Here is a 16,852-nt window from a genome sequence, read left to right on the forward strand (position 1 = left end):
GACTGCGGTATCCGCTACACGGTTAATGCAGGAGTGGAAGGTTATTTGTGATACCAAGTGATTGTCTAGAGTTGTTATATACCTTACATTTCTCAATTTAACCCGGAACTATTTATGGACTTCGTTATGTTATTTTATGGACTTTTCATGTAATTTAATTTTATGGACTTCTTATTTGATTTAATTTTAATGAACATTATATGGAGTTATTAATTTCTTTGTTTTATGAACTTAATATATGTTAGAATTAAATTAGTAAATGCTTATAAATAACACTAAAACAAATAACTAGTAATAATAATATTAATACATTAGTAAATTTGCGTTCATCTTAATCAAATTACTTAAATCAATTACAAATCATCACACTATGATCTGCCCATCCTAAAATTAAACTCATTGGAATATCGAGTCCAAGCTTCAATCCTAGTCTGATATCTTGATTCCCATTCAAGAACGCCATAATCTGACAATCCTCTCCAAATATGTGGTATTGATGGTAATGGAAAATCAGGCGTCATATCCAAAAGAATATAGTGATACCTATTTACAAACGCCAACACAATCTCCTTTTCCGGTCTATTTGCTTCATATCGGTTTTCCAACAGAAAAATGGTCATGTTATGGATTAAACTGGATACACCGCTAATATTGAAGATGACAACAAGCGCATTGAAGTATGTGGCGAGCGGCCATAAGTCTGGATCAGTAACCATCCAATGTTCCTGTCCACGCCTTCCACCTCTCCAATCTATTTGATACAAGAATTAGCTATAGTTTCTGGAAGATAAACTCGAGTGTATTGTTCAAGCTTTTTAATCTCTCAAACAATCGTTGATCGAATCTTGCCACAACGTTCTTGATCACCCAAAAACAACTCTGTTGCACATCGGAATCCATAGTTACCATCAGATGTAACATCATTGTATCCTCTAATATATTGCAACAAGAAGTCCGGTGATGATTCTTTGGAACGAGGCGGAATTAAATCAATGCTCATCTAACTTCTTGTAGCATAACAAAAATAATCAGTTCCATAGGTAAGAAAAATATAGCTTACATTAAAAAATAATATAAGAAATAAAATAACCTATACCTAATGAAGATCTTGATTATGGATTGCCCGATGACGAAGCACCTTGATCACAACTCATGCGAGGGCCTATATTACGCACATGTTCGACTAAACTCATATTCCTTGTAATTGAGTTTCTTTATCTCCGTGGTCTCCCTCTCCTATTTAAGTTGGGTTCTGGTTCCTCATGACTCGCATGCTCTGGACGTAACTCACCGTGAATGATCCTTGAAATATCTCGAATAACAACATTATCTCGAGCTAATACGCCTTCGACAAGGGATCAAAACTTCTCAGTAACTTGTGCGAACTCCTCCACAAACTCTAGAATGTCCGCCCCATCTCCTATCTCCAAGGTCCTCCAAAATCGATGGACAAGGTCAATGTATATCCCAACTCCACCTTGGGGCGCCGTAAATATGTTGCAAGCACATGGGAGTCCATGAGTCGTCACCATACCATATCCGCACCTCTCAAACACTTCGGTACTTAATTGTCGCATCCTCGTATGTTCATCCAGAATAAACTCCAAAGCATGATGGGACACACGACCAATAAGGTGTTGGTATAAATGATGCTTGAAATGAACACCATGTCGTCTTCCCCAACCCTCTAAACCATTTTTAATCTATGTAGCTTGGTTATTGATCGATGCATGCATTTTTCTAAAAACAGTATCCAAAGACCCTTGCGAAAATCCAAGCCAACTATTAACGACGGAGTGTTGACTCTCGCCCCTACAAGTCATTATGTTTCCAAAGTGAAGACCTCATTCGTCCAAGCAAGAACAAACTTTTTCCTATGGTAAGTAAACAGTGTTTTATGCACAAATCAATAACGCCCAACGGTAGCTCGTTGATGTTTCGTCTTTCATAAATGCGTAGGCGATCAGGAAATTCTGATTTGTCGGTGTCACACCAACAATCTCCAAGAAAGGATATCCATATTTGTTTGTATTGTACGTTGAATCCAAGCCAATAACAAGTGGATATGTGCATAACACCTCCACCATTGCAGGGTGAGCTAAGAAGGCACGGGTAATGACTTGGTCATTACATGAGACCCAGTTTACTTAGTCGTGCTCTCTCATTAGATGTAACATCTTCTCATCCACGTTTCTTCCTTCTAAACCTTCTCTCTAATCCTATCTTTGAAGTTGTAAATGTGCCTCATGTTGGGATGTTCATCTATTTTTTTTATTTTTTTTAATTTTTTGACGGGATCATCTAGATACTTATTCTTAATGGCCACCATAATGTTTTTTGGCTTAGCTTGTGCATCCTTCATCTCACGAATAACTTCTTTGCACCCTAACTAACACCGCTAACACCACTGTGACCGTCGGGGTACACAATCAATTCGTGGTTATGTGTGTCACGATCATTAAGAAACTCAATAACCCAATTATTTTCTTCTACTCGTTGTTGTTCACACTTAATCATAAACCGACAACCAGATGTCTTGCTCTTTGTGTTTGGCCGTTTTGCGGTCTCTGGATCCCTAGAACTGTTTTCTCTTCTTCCACTACGGCCGCATTTCAAGTACCGGTACATTTGACCATCTTTTCGCGTCTTTTTGTTCGAGCTACCTATCAAGTTAAATCCTAATCCGATAGCCACTTGCCTAGCCCAATTAGTTGCGTTTTCAAAATCATATAATATTTCATTTGTCACAAATCGCTATAGTCAACACCGTCACCACCATAATCCGGAAGTGGAACCTCCGAGTAAGGAACCTATTATAAAACACAACATTCATATTCAATATTTTGCTTAAGTTAACTTGACGCGAACTAATATAACTAACAATATTAACAATATTATTTAATTAATTAATTCTTGCACTAATACATTCAAACTAAATAAAGTACATTAAATTTATAATTTATATATCATATTCATAATTGACTTAATATGTTTGAATAAAGAAAGAAACATGTAAATTTTATAATTACAACATATTTAATAAGTTATATTTTTAGCCGTCGATAAGAACGAATATAATCTTAAACATTATTTTTCTTATTCGTGTTTAAAAGTAATTTGAACATGTCATTTACCAACATTTAATAAAAAAATATATGCTTACAAATAAAATTAATAAATTTTAAATAAATATATTATTTTATAAAACTAGGAAACTTTTCAATAAATTCACATATTTTTCACTTTTATTTTTAAACAAAAATTATGAATAAATATTTATTACAATTCTAATTTTTTTTCTGCTATTCTAATATTTTTTCACATTTCTAAAATTTTTATATGCTGAAATAATATACGAATAAAATTTAAATATAAATATTTTTGTTTGTTTTAGTACCAGTTCAGGGTCAGTGCACTGCACGGCTACTACTAAAATAATTTATTATTTAAGTAGTAACTAAATAAAATACTTGTGATATTAGGAAAACATAAAAGTAAAAATATATATGAAAAAGTATAAATTCAAAGTTGTTTACAAAAATATTCAAATAAACTCAGTTACCATGTATATATTATTAACAGTAGACTAACATTGGAAGTTCATTTATCAATATCATTTAAATTTGTTATCAGATTAAAAAGTTATAATAACACAAAAGTAAAATCATATCATAAAGGAAAAAATAATAAGGAGTTTTTTTGATTTAGCTTCCTCAATAATATATTATGCAATACACATTTATGGTAATTGAATTAATTTTTATCTTAGTTTCTTAAAAAACTTAATGTAATTAATTTATTTTAAAGTAAAAAATAAAAAAATACTTTGGCGGGATAAAATTGCACCAGGAAGTGACACGTGTCATTCAGGGTGTCTATTTAGTATAATGTAATAGTTTAGACTCGGAAATGAGATTTCAAAAGGGATATTTTTTTAAAATAAGCCCTGACGCCCAGAATTGACGGCACCCAGACATGGCGTGCCGCCCAAAAATGGCAGCCGCCACCATGGCTCAACCCCCCCCCCCCCCCCCCACTCCACAATATTGTGGCTGAGCCATGGTGGAGGTCGCCAATTCTGGGTGGCACACCATGGCTAGATGCAGCAAATTCTGGGCGGCATCAAGCTTCGGATTCTACATAAAAATAAAACAAAAAATTTCACCTCCGACGATGAGGCGTGCAACATGGCCGACGACCACGACGTTGAAGGAACGTCGTCGTCCATGATGTTTGGTTAGTGTACAGTGGAGCAGCAACAGGGGTAGTGCGTGTACGTGGGCATAACCGAAGATGTGGTGTTGGTGAAGAACCGAGGTTGAAGATGGTGGTGCAAAGAAGATGAAGAACAAAGCTTGAAGATGGTGGCGCAAAGAACTTTGAAGATGAAGAACAAAGTTGGAAGATGGTTGAACAGAGGTTGAAGATGGTGGGTTGTTAAGGGTGAATTTTGGTGAATAAGCTACCGAAAAACTCGCAGGTAAAGATGGCTGTGGGCCGGGCCGGCCCGAAGCCCGACACGAAAAAAGCCCGGCCCGACACGAGCACGTAAAAAGCCCGGCCCGACACGAAGTCATGGGCCGTGGGCCTTAATTTTTTGGAAAAAGCACGACAAGGCACGACACGACTTGACCCGGCACGACAAAGCACGCTAAATTTAGTAAAATTAGCGACGGGCCGGCCCGGCACGACACGAAAGCCCGTGGGAATGGGCCGGGCATGGGCCCTTTTTTAACTTTTTGGCCCGACACGACACGAAGCAACATGGACCTGATGTGGGCCCGACCCGGTTAGGCCCACGACCCGTGGGCTCGACCCAACGCTCGGCCCGACCCACGACCATCTTTACTCGCTGGAAAATGAAGGGTGCAAATTTTTGGTGAAAAATGAATGGGGTGGGGTAGACTTTATAAGGGTAGAAGCGTCCTTTCACATAAAATACGCGAGCGATTTTAGCGAGCGCGGACGTGGAATAGCTATTCACTTTTTTCTATCTTGGGAAACCGCTCGCTACATTTGTAATCTATAGCCCGACACACTGTTTCGACCCAAAAAAGTGCGGGTTTGTGTAGCATAAATATATATTTTTAGACCACAACTCGAACCCGATCCGAAAAATCCCATTTTAACGCACACCAAATTTATAGACTTGGACATAATTTTTTGTAAAGCCCGATCCAACCTGAAATTTGATCACCTCTATCCCAAACTCATCGCTCGTCTAGACCCACTCGACACTGTCGGACTATCCCAAACCCAACACAATCCCAAACCCAACTCAATCTCAAACCCGAAAATGAACCCTAGTTTTCAAGCCATATAAAAGCCACTCCTTTCTCCCATTTCTCTTTTAACGCCCCCTCTCACTCAAACCCTAGTCTCAGAAAACCTCACCTCAAACAAAACCCTTACCCCCAAAATATGGCAGAAAGAGGCGGAGAGCGAGGCGGATTTGGGCGCGGTTTTGGCGACCGTGGCAGAGGTGGAGACCGTGGAAGGGGCGACCGTGGTCGTGGCCGCCGTCGTGCCGGTCGCCGTGACGAGGAAGAGAAGTGGGTGCCAGTCACAAAACTCGGCCGACTCGTGAGAGATAAACGCATAACCTCCGTGGAACAGATCTATCTCCACTCTCTCCCCATCAAGGAGCACCAAATCGTCGACGAACTCCTCGGAAACCTCAAAGACGAGGTGATGAAGATCATGCCCGTTCAGAAACAAACCCGGGCCGGGCAGAGAACTCGATTTAAGGCCTTCGTTGTTGTGGGTGACGGTAATGGTCACGTCGGACTCGGCGTTAAGTGCTCCAAAGAAGTTGCCACAGCGATACGTGGTGGAATCATATTGGCTAAGTTGAGTGTGATTCCAGTTAGAAGAGGTTTCTGGGGAAACAAGATTGGGAAGCCACACACAGTTCCGTGTAAGGTAACCGGCAAATGTGGGTCCGTTACCGTTAGGATGGTGCCTGCTCCTCGTGGTGCTGGTATTGTTGCTGCTAGAGTTCCTAAGAAAGTTCTTCAATTCGCTGGTATTGAAGATGTTTTTACCTCTTCTCGTGGCTCCACCAAGACTCTTGGTAACTTTGTTAAGGTATAAATTTTTGAATTTTAATGCTTTTATCATTTACAAAGTTTTGATCTGTTTGTTTGGTAATTGGTATATATACATTTTTGATAACATATGTTAATGTTAATGGTTTGCTGATTTAGTCCATCGTGTTAGTTTTCATAACATCGAATGGGTTAGATAATGTTGCACAGTCTTGAATTAGAATTAATACTCCGTACTGTTATGTGTTTGTTTGAATTTTGATAGGAATGATGTGATAATTTATCACAGAGATGTTTTTATCGAATTAGGTTGTTTTGTCGTATGGTAACATTAGGATGTACTAATGTAGGAGAAATTTCAATGATTTAGTTTGGTTTTCTTGGTTAAGTTTTCTTTATGCATGTAATGTTGATTTGTTGAGTATTCTTGTGTGATAATTCTGCTCATGCTACACCTTTGTCTTGAGATGTGATGTGCATGGATCGATTGGTTGTTTATCCTTATAACCAGATGTTGATTTTTTTGGGTATTTGGTTCATTGGTGTTTTTTTGACAACAAGTTATCAATTGAACGCAATCCTATCAACTTGCAGTGTTTGCGGTAGTTCTTTGTGTCTCAATGTGTTATCATTTATTGTTGCTTTTTCTGCTATTGCCCTATTTTATGGTTGTATGTTCTAAAACAGCTCTGTAAACTATGTGATGATATTGGATTTGATATTCGTTTGCATTGACCTATTTTATGGGTAATCTTATGTGTTCTAAACAGAACTGTAGACTATGTAATGCTATTTGATTGATATTGATTACACAGAGCTCTATTTTTATTTTGCCTGACTTATTTTGGTATCATGTGCCAAATCTTGTTAAATTTCCATAGAGTCCATGCCTGTGTTGCTTGATACTTTGGAAAGTCCTAACTTTTGGTGTTGTGTTGTTGTTGGCTTTATGCTCTGGAATAAAGTTGGGTGAACTAGATTATTCAAGTTTGTATCTTGTTAGTGTAATGTTGTATTGTTAGCATGGTGTAAAGTGTTGCATATGCTTTGGTTTTGCAGGCAACCTTTGATTGTTTGTTGAAGACTTATTCATTCCTGACCCCTGATCTATGGAAAGAAACTCGCTTCACCAAGTCTCCATTCCAGGAGCACACAGATTTCCTCTCGAAGCCAACTGCCAAGGTGGCCATGATCGAAGATGTTGACAGGGTTGAAGCCTAAACAAACTATTTTTTAGGTCAATTGAGCTAATAGGTTTATATCTTGGTGTTTGGTTTTTGTTTTAATGTCCATTTTACTTTTAAGAGAAACCATATCATCATGCAGTTTTGTTTTTTGCTGGATTTGCTCATTTATATAAAGAGCCACTCTTTATGTTTCAAGGCCTAATAGATAATTGAGTACTACTCCATACTAGTTATTGTTTTATTCTCTTTCCTGTTGATTCAGGTCTTTGAATTCTTGCTTGGAGATATCAACATCAAACCATATAAAGCCTATTCGTTTTTGTTTTAATTTGTTATTTTAGGTGTTTGGTTTTCAGCAAGGTGTCAAACACTTTCAGCAGCGGGTTTCATGTTAAGAATTTCTAGATTTGTTCATTAACATCTTCTGTTTCCTGCTGAAGCCCAACCCATCAACTCCAATTGTCTTACAAGTCTGATGAATGTCTTACACGTTGAACTCCAGGATACTCGAAGTTGTTATGCAAAGTATTCGAGGATTTTATTTGTATTTCTGAAATGTTGCTCTAAAGTACTGAAAAGCTGCGTAGTGATACATTTTTTACAGGAACAAACAATGAAGACTTAATTATAAATAGGGAAATGGTGAGTGTTCACATGCTTAAAAGATATTGAGAACATCTTTAGCTCAACAAGCCAAGTGTTTGAAGATTTCCCTTTCTTTCTTCAAGAGAATTATTAGAACTATTGAGTTGAAGGAATTGAATCACTACAATTATGACGGGCCTTTTTCCAGTGATCTGTTTTGATCTGCTTATATTGATTATTATTAAGACCTGCACATTTCAAGATATATGCACAACAGCAGAAATACTTTATTTTTGAATTGGTAACCTCAACCATTAGTCGCCCGGTAATGGTTTTGGTTTTTGGCAGTGAAAAATACATTTCCTAATGACATTTTTGACACATTTTTCTCTATAGAAGCCACATGCCATGCACCAGATCTGGTGTTAACTTTTTAATATACAGAGTACTAAAGCTTGGTCACTGTTTCTCTGCCTATAATTACCCAATGAACAAAGAACATAAAAAGACTCAAGGTTTAAATGTTCAGCAGACCATCTTTCATTCAGAGTTTGCTCTGAATCTCTGGTAATTCCTTGATTCTTAGCCGTCTTAGTAGACACTTGACAGATTTCCTTTGTATACATCTTTCAATTCTTTGGAATTACATTTATAGGGTGAAGTGGTAATTGGCTTCCTAATATCAAATCAATGTGACAAATAAAAGCCTTGATGCTTTAAAGTTAGATGGCTTTGAGGTGAGTACATATGCAAAATTACCATCTATTTCCTTTAAAGACGGTTTTCTTTCTTCTAACTTCTAAGGGCTGTGTTTTTCTATGATATACGGCTTACTAATGATAAGGGCAATTCATGCTTCAAGGTCATAGCTAGTAGTCTGACTCACCCCTCCCATGGAATTTACCTCTGGATAATACTGTAAAATCATTGAATATGCACTCAAGAAATCATTATAAGAGTCTATGTAACTCCAATCTTCTCGTGGAAGATAGCTAATTACAGGTTTTTCCCTGAAAACTCAAGTAAGTCAAAGGGTTCAAGCTTTCCTAGAAAAGGTTGCTGATGCATCAACCTCTTGTTATTTAAGGCTGTGTTTGGTTTAATTTTGTTTTTTGAAAGGATGGATATTTTTCTTGAGCTGAAATACAGTAGTATGACTAGTGTATTAAAGGTGAAACACCTTGCAAGGGAGGCAGAGTGCCTGACTATTTTTCCGGTACCTTACCTTAAATGAAGGAAAATGAACGGAATCTAATGTCCACTGAAGCTTTTACTTCCACAGAAAATACTGGTTCTGTTCTTAATGTTCTTCAAACCAAACAAAAGCTACCATGCAAGGCCTTTTTGATTAATATGTGCTTACATATGAATCTAAGGACAGGAATAAATACAGTTTTGAATGCAGTAATCTAGCTAAAATTATTAATGTGCAATGATTAACAATACTCTGCTGCAAAGTGTTTGCATCTAATGTAACTCGTGGGAGTGAATATACATCCTTTTATCTGAAGCCACATTCTTGGTCACAGATAATTAACAAATACAGAAGCGCGCTGTTAATTAATTCAGAAAGAATTGGAAGAGTTATTTATAAAATAACATCTCACTCCAAAGCATATCTCTAAGATTTGTCTCCCCTACGTATGCATCAATATTGACATCAAGTGTCTTATGAGAAGGTGGATATTCTGTAGGGTTGTACAAATCAAACATATAAGGATGTTGAAGGGCATCAGCGATAGTAATCCTCTTCTTGGGGTTGAAAACAAGCATTCTTTGCAGCAAATCTAAGGCTAAAGAATCAGCTTCAGGAAACATAGCCTTCCAACAGACCCCTTTTGTACGAGGAAGTCCTTTGATGAAGTTGATTGCTTTTGGGTTGTCGAGGAAATCAAGATCAGATTCAGTAGGGCTTCCAAGGAAGTCAATGACACGTTTGAGTTGGTCGAGGGGATTATGACCAGGAAATAAGGGTCTTCGTAATAGTATTTCAGCAAAGATACAACCAACTGACCAAACATCAATAGATGTGTCATAACTGTTTCTGCAGATGAGTAGTTCAGGTGCACGATACCAACGTGTTACTACATACTCTGTCATAAATTCACCACCATCACCTCCACTTGTTCTTGCTAGACCAAAATCACATATTTTCATGTTGCAGTTTGCGTTAATAAGGAGGTTTGCTGGTTTCAGATCACGGTGAATGATGTTGGTCAAATGAAGATACTTGACCCCTTCCAGCAACTACACCACAAATTAAACTCCAATTAGTAACGTACACTTCATATATAAACTTTATCTATTTGAACACATAAATATAATCCAACTATTATAACAACCTAAAGTATACAACATTAACACTTAAATAAAACGTTAATAAACAAAACAGAGGAAACAGAAAAGCATATAACAACATAAACTACTTTAGAACCCTAATTGTTAATTAAAACAGATGATTAATAGAGTAGAAAGTAATAATAATATATGTACCTGAAACATAAAATACTGGCAGTGTTCAGGAGAAAGTGGCTGAGGAGACTGAATAATTTGATGAAGATCGCTATCCATAAATTCGTAAACGGCATAAACTTCCTTAAAAGTAGACTTAGAACAAGTGATCATAACATCTTTCAATTGAACAACATTATGATGACGAATGTTCCTTAGTATAATAAGTTCCCTCAGTGTCCTCAATGCATCGACTTGACTCGAAAACACGTCCGATATCTTCTTGATAGCGACCTTCTCGTTAGTATCCGTGTTGCGACAAGAACAAACAATGCCGTAACTTCCCTTACCAATACTATCAATTGGTTCGTACTTACTATCAATTTCGAACAAGCTACCTTCTACTCTGAAACTACTATTCTTCTTCTTGTTTATTCTCATCATCATCTTTCCCTAAACTCAATTTGCAGAATTAACCACGAATCAAGAACAAAAATTTATGCAAATTTAATTAAAACCCTAATACAAAGAATGAACCCTAACACAAGCTAACAGTAGTAATTTAGAAATTATATTTGTTTGCACAAACTACATTGTTTATTTATATAGCCGAATCACTTGTTTTTCACGAAGCTAGCCAAATCCTATTCATTATCGAATTCTACAAATTAAGGGTATTAATTAATTAATAATCTTACAATTTTAATCCTTTAGAATATTCTCAACTAATCTCCCAAAAAAACAAAACCTAATCCTAGTCTATCTATCTATATACATTCCCAAATATCTACAGAAAACTTTCCTAATCTTTATTTAATACTAGTCTGGTTCCCTTGGGCAACACAGATGGAGTTTTAGGCCATGTTATTTTGAGCTTTTTTAACTAAACTGAACTTAATAAAACTGAATAAAAAGTAAATAATAAGTAATAATAATTAATAAGTAATAAATACGGAGTAGAAACACAGAATAATAATTATAATAACAACAATATTATAACAATAGACAATAGTAACAACAACAATAATAATACATACAAAAGGTCTTGTGCGCACAAGGTGTACAATAAATTTATTGTACACTAAGATAACTTTAACCCCTTTTTTTTGTAACTTTAACCTAGTTTTGATTAACTTTAATATTAGTAAAAAAAATTGATAGATAAATATTTTAAAGGGTTAAATGATTAATTTTATACATTATTAGTTATTTTGAAGAAAAAAGTTTTACTAAAATGAAAAAATTTATCACTGAAAAATCGATAACTTTTACCTATATATGCTTAACTTTTAAGCATTTTGAGTTAACTTTTACTCCGGTGTACAATATTTATTGTACACCCATTGTAAATAAGAATTTGTGTAATACATAAATAATAATATTATAACCATAGAGAATAACAATGTAATAATAATAATAATAATAATAATAATAATAATAATAATAATAATAATAGTAAATATATAAAAATGAGCATTGCAATGTAATAATAGAAAATTTAAAATTATTATAATAAAATAAAATTATTAAAGAAGAAAACGAACACAACTTCGTTGTTTAGAACTGACTGGAGTCTGGAGCTGAACTAAACTGGACTGAATTGAATTGAATGGAACTGAAATTAAGTCCTAAAGAACAATGTCTTAATTATTCGATTTTTCTTATTAATCTTTCGCTTGTACCCGGTTCACAATAAATTTATTGTACATACAATAACTTTTATTCATTTTTTTTTTGTAAATTTTACGCATTAACATGTTTTTATTATATTTTATATTATGAAATAAGAAGTAACTTTTTAAGGATAAACTTTTTTGAAAGTTATATGGTTACGTTTATACATTATGATAAACTAGCTCTTAAGCCCATTTCAAGAACGGGCAATTAGTGGTGGTTATACTGTCTTTTAAAATTAAATTTTTTTGGAGGGCTAGCTTGTATTTGAGTAGGAATATATGATTTAAAAGAGGTGAGAAATTTGAAGGTTAAAAAATATACTTCATAAAATTAAATTAAATGATAAAATTAATATTAAGTGTTAAAGAAAGAGATGAAGTGGAAAAGATTGAATAATGATATCTGAATTGAAATGGTAAATCGATGTTGGATGGAGAATATGAAGTGGAAAAGGTGCTAGAGTCGTAAAATATAAGAAACAATTGGAAAAAAATGATAGATTAAAAAAGGGGATGTCACATGTCAAAAAATGATGCATGAAAAAAGGGGATGCTACATGTCATCTATAGATTTATGATTTTGCTTTTTAAATGCTAGGTATAGATGAGCAATTTTGAATAAATATTTTTTATTAAGAAAAAATAATAATTTATGACTAATAAATAAATAATTTTACATGATACCAGGTAACTTTTAAGTATCGATAACTTTATATTGACCAAAAGTCTTTTTCCATTTTTCAAAGGTTGAGGTTTGAACCCCAATCTTGCACATCGACCTTGATTAAGAGTTTGTGATAGAACATTCTCTCAATCGGGCTTCGGTCGTGTTCATCGGTATCACTTGGTGTAACAGATATCTATTTGACCTAATCAAGACGCTACTTTTAAAATTTCTAAGTGTTTGTCCAAGTAGGATTTAGCGTTAGAGGTAGTGGCTGGGTACCTTTTGTAAAGTGTTAAAAATAGTGGCGTTTCAGATAGTGGATAGCGTTTGACAAACTTATATTAAAGTTTTAAACAATATTCTAGTTTTTTTTATTATTATTTTATATTATCAACTGCTACATTACCGAACACTCATATTAGGTAAGCGGTACTTTGACAACTAGTTGTTACCCACTACTATTCACCGCTACTCTAACCGCCATCCACTACCAGGGTCGTCTTAAACACTTCGGTGGCCCTGTTCTAATCTTGTCCAAATATTGAAAATAAGCCCCTAATATTAAAAAAAAAGTGCGATAATCAAAATATTACTTTACCAACATTAGATTTTTATTCCTACAAATTTAAACAAAAGAACATAAAAAAAAAAAATTATTTAAAATTTAAGTAACATACCAATACAACTAAAGTTATTATCCATGTTTTGGACTTAAAAAGAGCTCCAATAGTAATGAATTAATACAGGAACAATCCAAATTACAACAACAAATGTAATACGAAGTAGGAAATTACAATAATAAAAATAAATCATTACTTCAATACTTCATAAACAGATAATTAAGTTTGATAAGCACAAAATTAAGAAAAAAAAATTGTAACTTACCACCATAAAAATTGTAAAGTTGTAATTAACAGAAAATTAGAACCAGAAAAATTATCTAAATCGGCGTTAAGCAGATTATTTAAACTTTTATATTAATCTTACCCACAACCCTTCAATTTGACTAGTGCTACAGCTACTGACCTAAAGTAATCATGTCCAAAAAGTAGGTTTTTTGTTTCCCTTGCTTGTCTGTAATTGATATCCTTATGCGGACTTTCAGTCACAATCAATAAAACTATCCCCAAATTATCAAAAAAAAACCCTGCAATTTGATTGTTCTTGTTAGTCAAACTGCAAGACCAAATCAATTCCACCTTCAATGTTGCGCACCACCTCTTCACAAAAACAGATCCATAAATCATACAGAGTACATGATTAATCTCCTCGTCAAAACTCAGCCTAATTACAGAGTTTCTCACTTTCCTCTCTCTTGGAATTCAAGTAATTTTTATTCAGAAATTTACAACCATAACTGATAATTGATAAATTCGAAAATACCTTAACCTCTACCGTTCTTGTTCTTCATCTTCAATAAATCCCTAAATCTCACTCCTTTCCAATTCTAAGCAAATAGAGGATCTAAATTATCAATCAAAAATTGGAATAGGCAAATTGCAATAATAAATTGGAGAAAGAAAACCCCCAATCTGAATATTTTTTCTTGATTAGAAAATGGAAGGAATGAAAATAAGATTATTGAAATTGGGAATTTGGAATAATATTGGAAAGGAGGAGTAATTTAGGGGAGATGAATGGTTGAATGGAGCGTGAATCTTGATAAAGGAAATTGGGAGTTGGAGTTGAATGACTGATTCACAGAGTCGCATACTCGCAGGAGCAGATTTTTTATTTTTTATTTTTTTAAACATGTGTATTGGGCTGCGAAAATGGGCCCTATGTTTTTCGGTGGCCCTGTGCTGTTGACCAGGATGCACAGGGCCACCACCGGGCCTGTCCACTACTCAACCAATAACCGCTACCGTTAATTTTGTCGAACAGGGCCTTCATGTGACCATATTTCCAAACATAAAATCAGAGGCTTTTACGAGTCAAATAGTGGTCGATCCTTTTAATTTCACAAGTACATTAACAATCTAATTCGAGGCACGTACTCGGTAATATATAAGCGTACATCACGTTTAGATCAGAACCGATCTATCAAGATCATTGTTCTCATTATGGATTTTCGATCTAGACATAATCTCAATAAACCAGTTATGATATGCGCATATGTGTTAAAATTTTGCTCCTCGCCTAAACAAGAGCTCATGACAAGCAAACAGAAATGTTTTCCGGCAAACCAAATAGAGCTTACAATTTTTCTTTTCACCTGAACAAAAACACATGTCAAGCAAGCAGAACAGTTCACCACTCCTGAGAGGTCACCATTCTTGCATTACTCAATAGTATCTTGCTTCAGTAACATACAAGTAATATATATGCACCATTAATTTGTACACTAGTTTCTTAGTAATATCAAAGATTACATAAATTAGAGAACAAGAACAGTCAAACATCCGATTTACTGCATCATAGGATAGGTAAAATCAATAATACACAAGGGAGCAATGTCAATAGCTAACAAACAAAAATAATAGTGGGTGAAAACTGAAAAGTTACAGAACACTGAAAAAAACAATTCAATTACTCATCTTTTAGGGGGTCACACAAATTAAATTGGGTGAACAACAAGAACATGTGACAACACTTGAAGACAAGTTGGGAAATGAAACTAACATATACAACTATTTTCTTTAATCAAGGTGTTGCACTGCACATATAAATTAGCTAGACTAACTCATTGTTTGGCAGGCATCTTATCACTAGTTTTTCCAAATGTAGAATATCCAAGGAAACCTATTTTCAAAGTAAACTAGGCGGCAGGTAGAATATATAATCCCTAACCTAACTCATCATTCCGGATGATAGAATAGAACAATTCAATACAAGATGTGAACCAATAAAGTATAGAGGGGTAGCTATGGCTACAGTTAGCCATAAAATCCGCCACTTAATTTGTCCCTCGAACGTAATGGTGGAAGTAAAATGTGTCGAAATGAAGAAGATGTCGCTTTTATGATTTATCTTTGTGAATAGTACTATCCCTGTGAAGTATTTGTACTAGTGTTGAACAGAGCAACTTGCAAGTGACATACATATGCAGATATAGTGTACTTATTAGTAGTCTTATTCAAGAATTATAATGTGGGGTACACAGAAATGAAAAACATAGAAAAACACACAATAATTACAACTAACAAAAAGAGACCCTAATCTAGCATGTAAAAGGTTAAAACTTGTATTTGGGAATCTTATTTTAGTTGATAATATTTGGTTTCGCTCTTTACTCAGAAAACAAGGCTATTTTATGATTTTATCTTACACTTTTTTCTCCACATTTTCAGAAACTATTGCCAAAATATCATGTCAAGAAGTGTGCATAGGTGGACACATCTGGTGGGAAGATGGGAGGAGAGTGGTAATGAGCTGCCACCACTAGTAGGGACGCCGCCACCACGGGTAGAGGTTGACACGGACCGGTACAATCATCGTTCGATAGAGACGTTAGTGGTGGTGCTGGCAGTGATAACTATTGTTGCGGTCATAGCCGGGATCATTGCTAGGGTGTGTGGTGGAAGACATCTTGGAGGGAGTGGGGAGCATGATATTGAAGGCTGGGTGGAAAGGAAGTGTAGGAGTTGTATTGATGGCGGCCTTCCACCACCACCACCACCACCGCCACCTGCACCGCCTGCAACAGCAGCAGCTGAAGAGTCTAAGCCAGCAGCCAGTGAGGAAGAAAACAAGTGACGGGATATATAATAAGCCAAGTACAAACAAATCAAGTAATTCTCATCATCTAAGTTTTAATTTTATTTTTGGGAATTTCAGAGCAGGAAATGTAGGGTTTATCAATGTAGAGAGAGATTTTGGAGATTATTAAAAGAATTATTCAAGTTAGTTAGGAAAAGCTGAACAATTTTTCTGTGGAATACAACTACTGAATCATGTTAATTGAATACAGGTGATTAATTTGTCCTCAGAATAAGTATTTAACCTTATTGTTAATACGATGATGTTTTGATTAGCGTAGGGTTGCCTAATTTATAACGGCGATATGCTTAATATGCGTATGTGATCATGGGAGGTGATAAATCCAAGGGAATTTTTATTTATTCCAAGGAAATCCATATTTTTTCAAAGTTGATTTCCTTGGAAGAAGTGAATTCGTCCTTGAATTTATCAATTTGCCGTCTATCGTATTTTACAAATATTGGGGACTAAAACAGGGAATAATATAAACTCAAACTTACTTTTAAAGTAGCAAGTCCAAGAGGACTTGAACCCTCAACC

At 35.2% G+C, this 16,852-nt stretch overlaps 3 protein-coding genes across 4 annotated transcripts; 2 read left to right on the plus strand and 1 right to left on the minus strand.

Moving 5' to 3' along the window:
* The first annotated feature begins 4,405 nt into the window (after positions 1 to 4,405).
* Positions 4,406 to 7,429, plus strand: LOC110786313 (40S ribosomal protein S2-4-like). The gene is made up of 3 exons (XM_021990857.2): positions 4,406 to 4,429; positions 5,308 to 6,087; positions 7,107 to 7,429. The coding sequence occupies exons 1-3, from the start codon at positions 4,406 to 4,408 to the stop codon at positions 7,266 to 7,268; spliced, it is 966 nt and encodes a 321-aa protein (XP_021846549.2). The 3' UTR covers positions 7,269 to 7,429.
* Positions 7,430 to 9,141: 1,712 nt separating this feature from the next.
* Positions 9,142 to 14,363, minus strand: LOC110793149 (mitogen-activated protein kinase 7-like). 2 transcript variants are annotated; one of them, XM_056840113.1, is made up of 3 exons: positions 13,997 to 14,363; positions 10,313 to 10,723; positions 9,142 to 10,066 (listed from the first exon to the last, which is right to left on the minus strand). In XM_056840113.1, exons 2-3 carry the CDS (start codon positions 10,715 to 10,717, stop codon positions 9,404 to 9,406), a joined length of 1,068 nt encoding a protein of 355 aa, XP_056696091.1. In that variant the 5' UTR covers positions 10,718 to 10,723; positions 13,997 to 14,363; the 3' UTR covers positions 9,142 to 9,403. The 2 variants fall into 2 exon arrangements, with proteins under 2 accessions (XP_056696091.1, XP_056696092.1); XM_056840114.1 differs by having other exon boundaries at positions 10,313 to 10,728.
* A 929-nt stretch (positions 14,364 to 15,292) lies between these two features.
* On the plus strand, positions 15,293 to 16,569 carry LOC110786287 (uncharacterized). Its single transcript, XM_056837980.1, has 2 exons — positions 15,293 to 15,382; positions 15,904 to 16,569. Exon 2 carries the CDS (start codon positions 15,923 to 15,925, stop codon positions 16,307 to 16,309), a length of 387 nt encoding a protein of 128 aa, XP_056693958.1. The 5' UTR covers positions 15,293 to 15,382; positions 15,904 to 15,922; the 3' UTR covers positions 16,310 to 16,569.
* The last annotated feature ends 283 nt before the right edge of the window (positions 16,570 to 16,852 follow it).

This window comes from Spinacia oleracea, chromosome 3 (genome assembly GCF_020520425.1).
Source record: "Spinacia oleracea cultivar Varoflay chromosome 3, BTI_SOV_V1, whole genome shotgun sequence".
Lineage (NCBI taxonomy): Eukaryota > Viridiplantae > Streptophyta > Magnoliopsida > Caryophyllales > Amaranthaceae > Spinacia > Spinacia oleracea.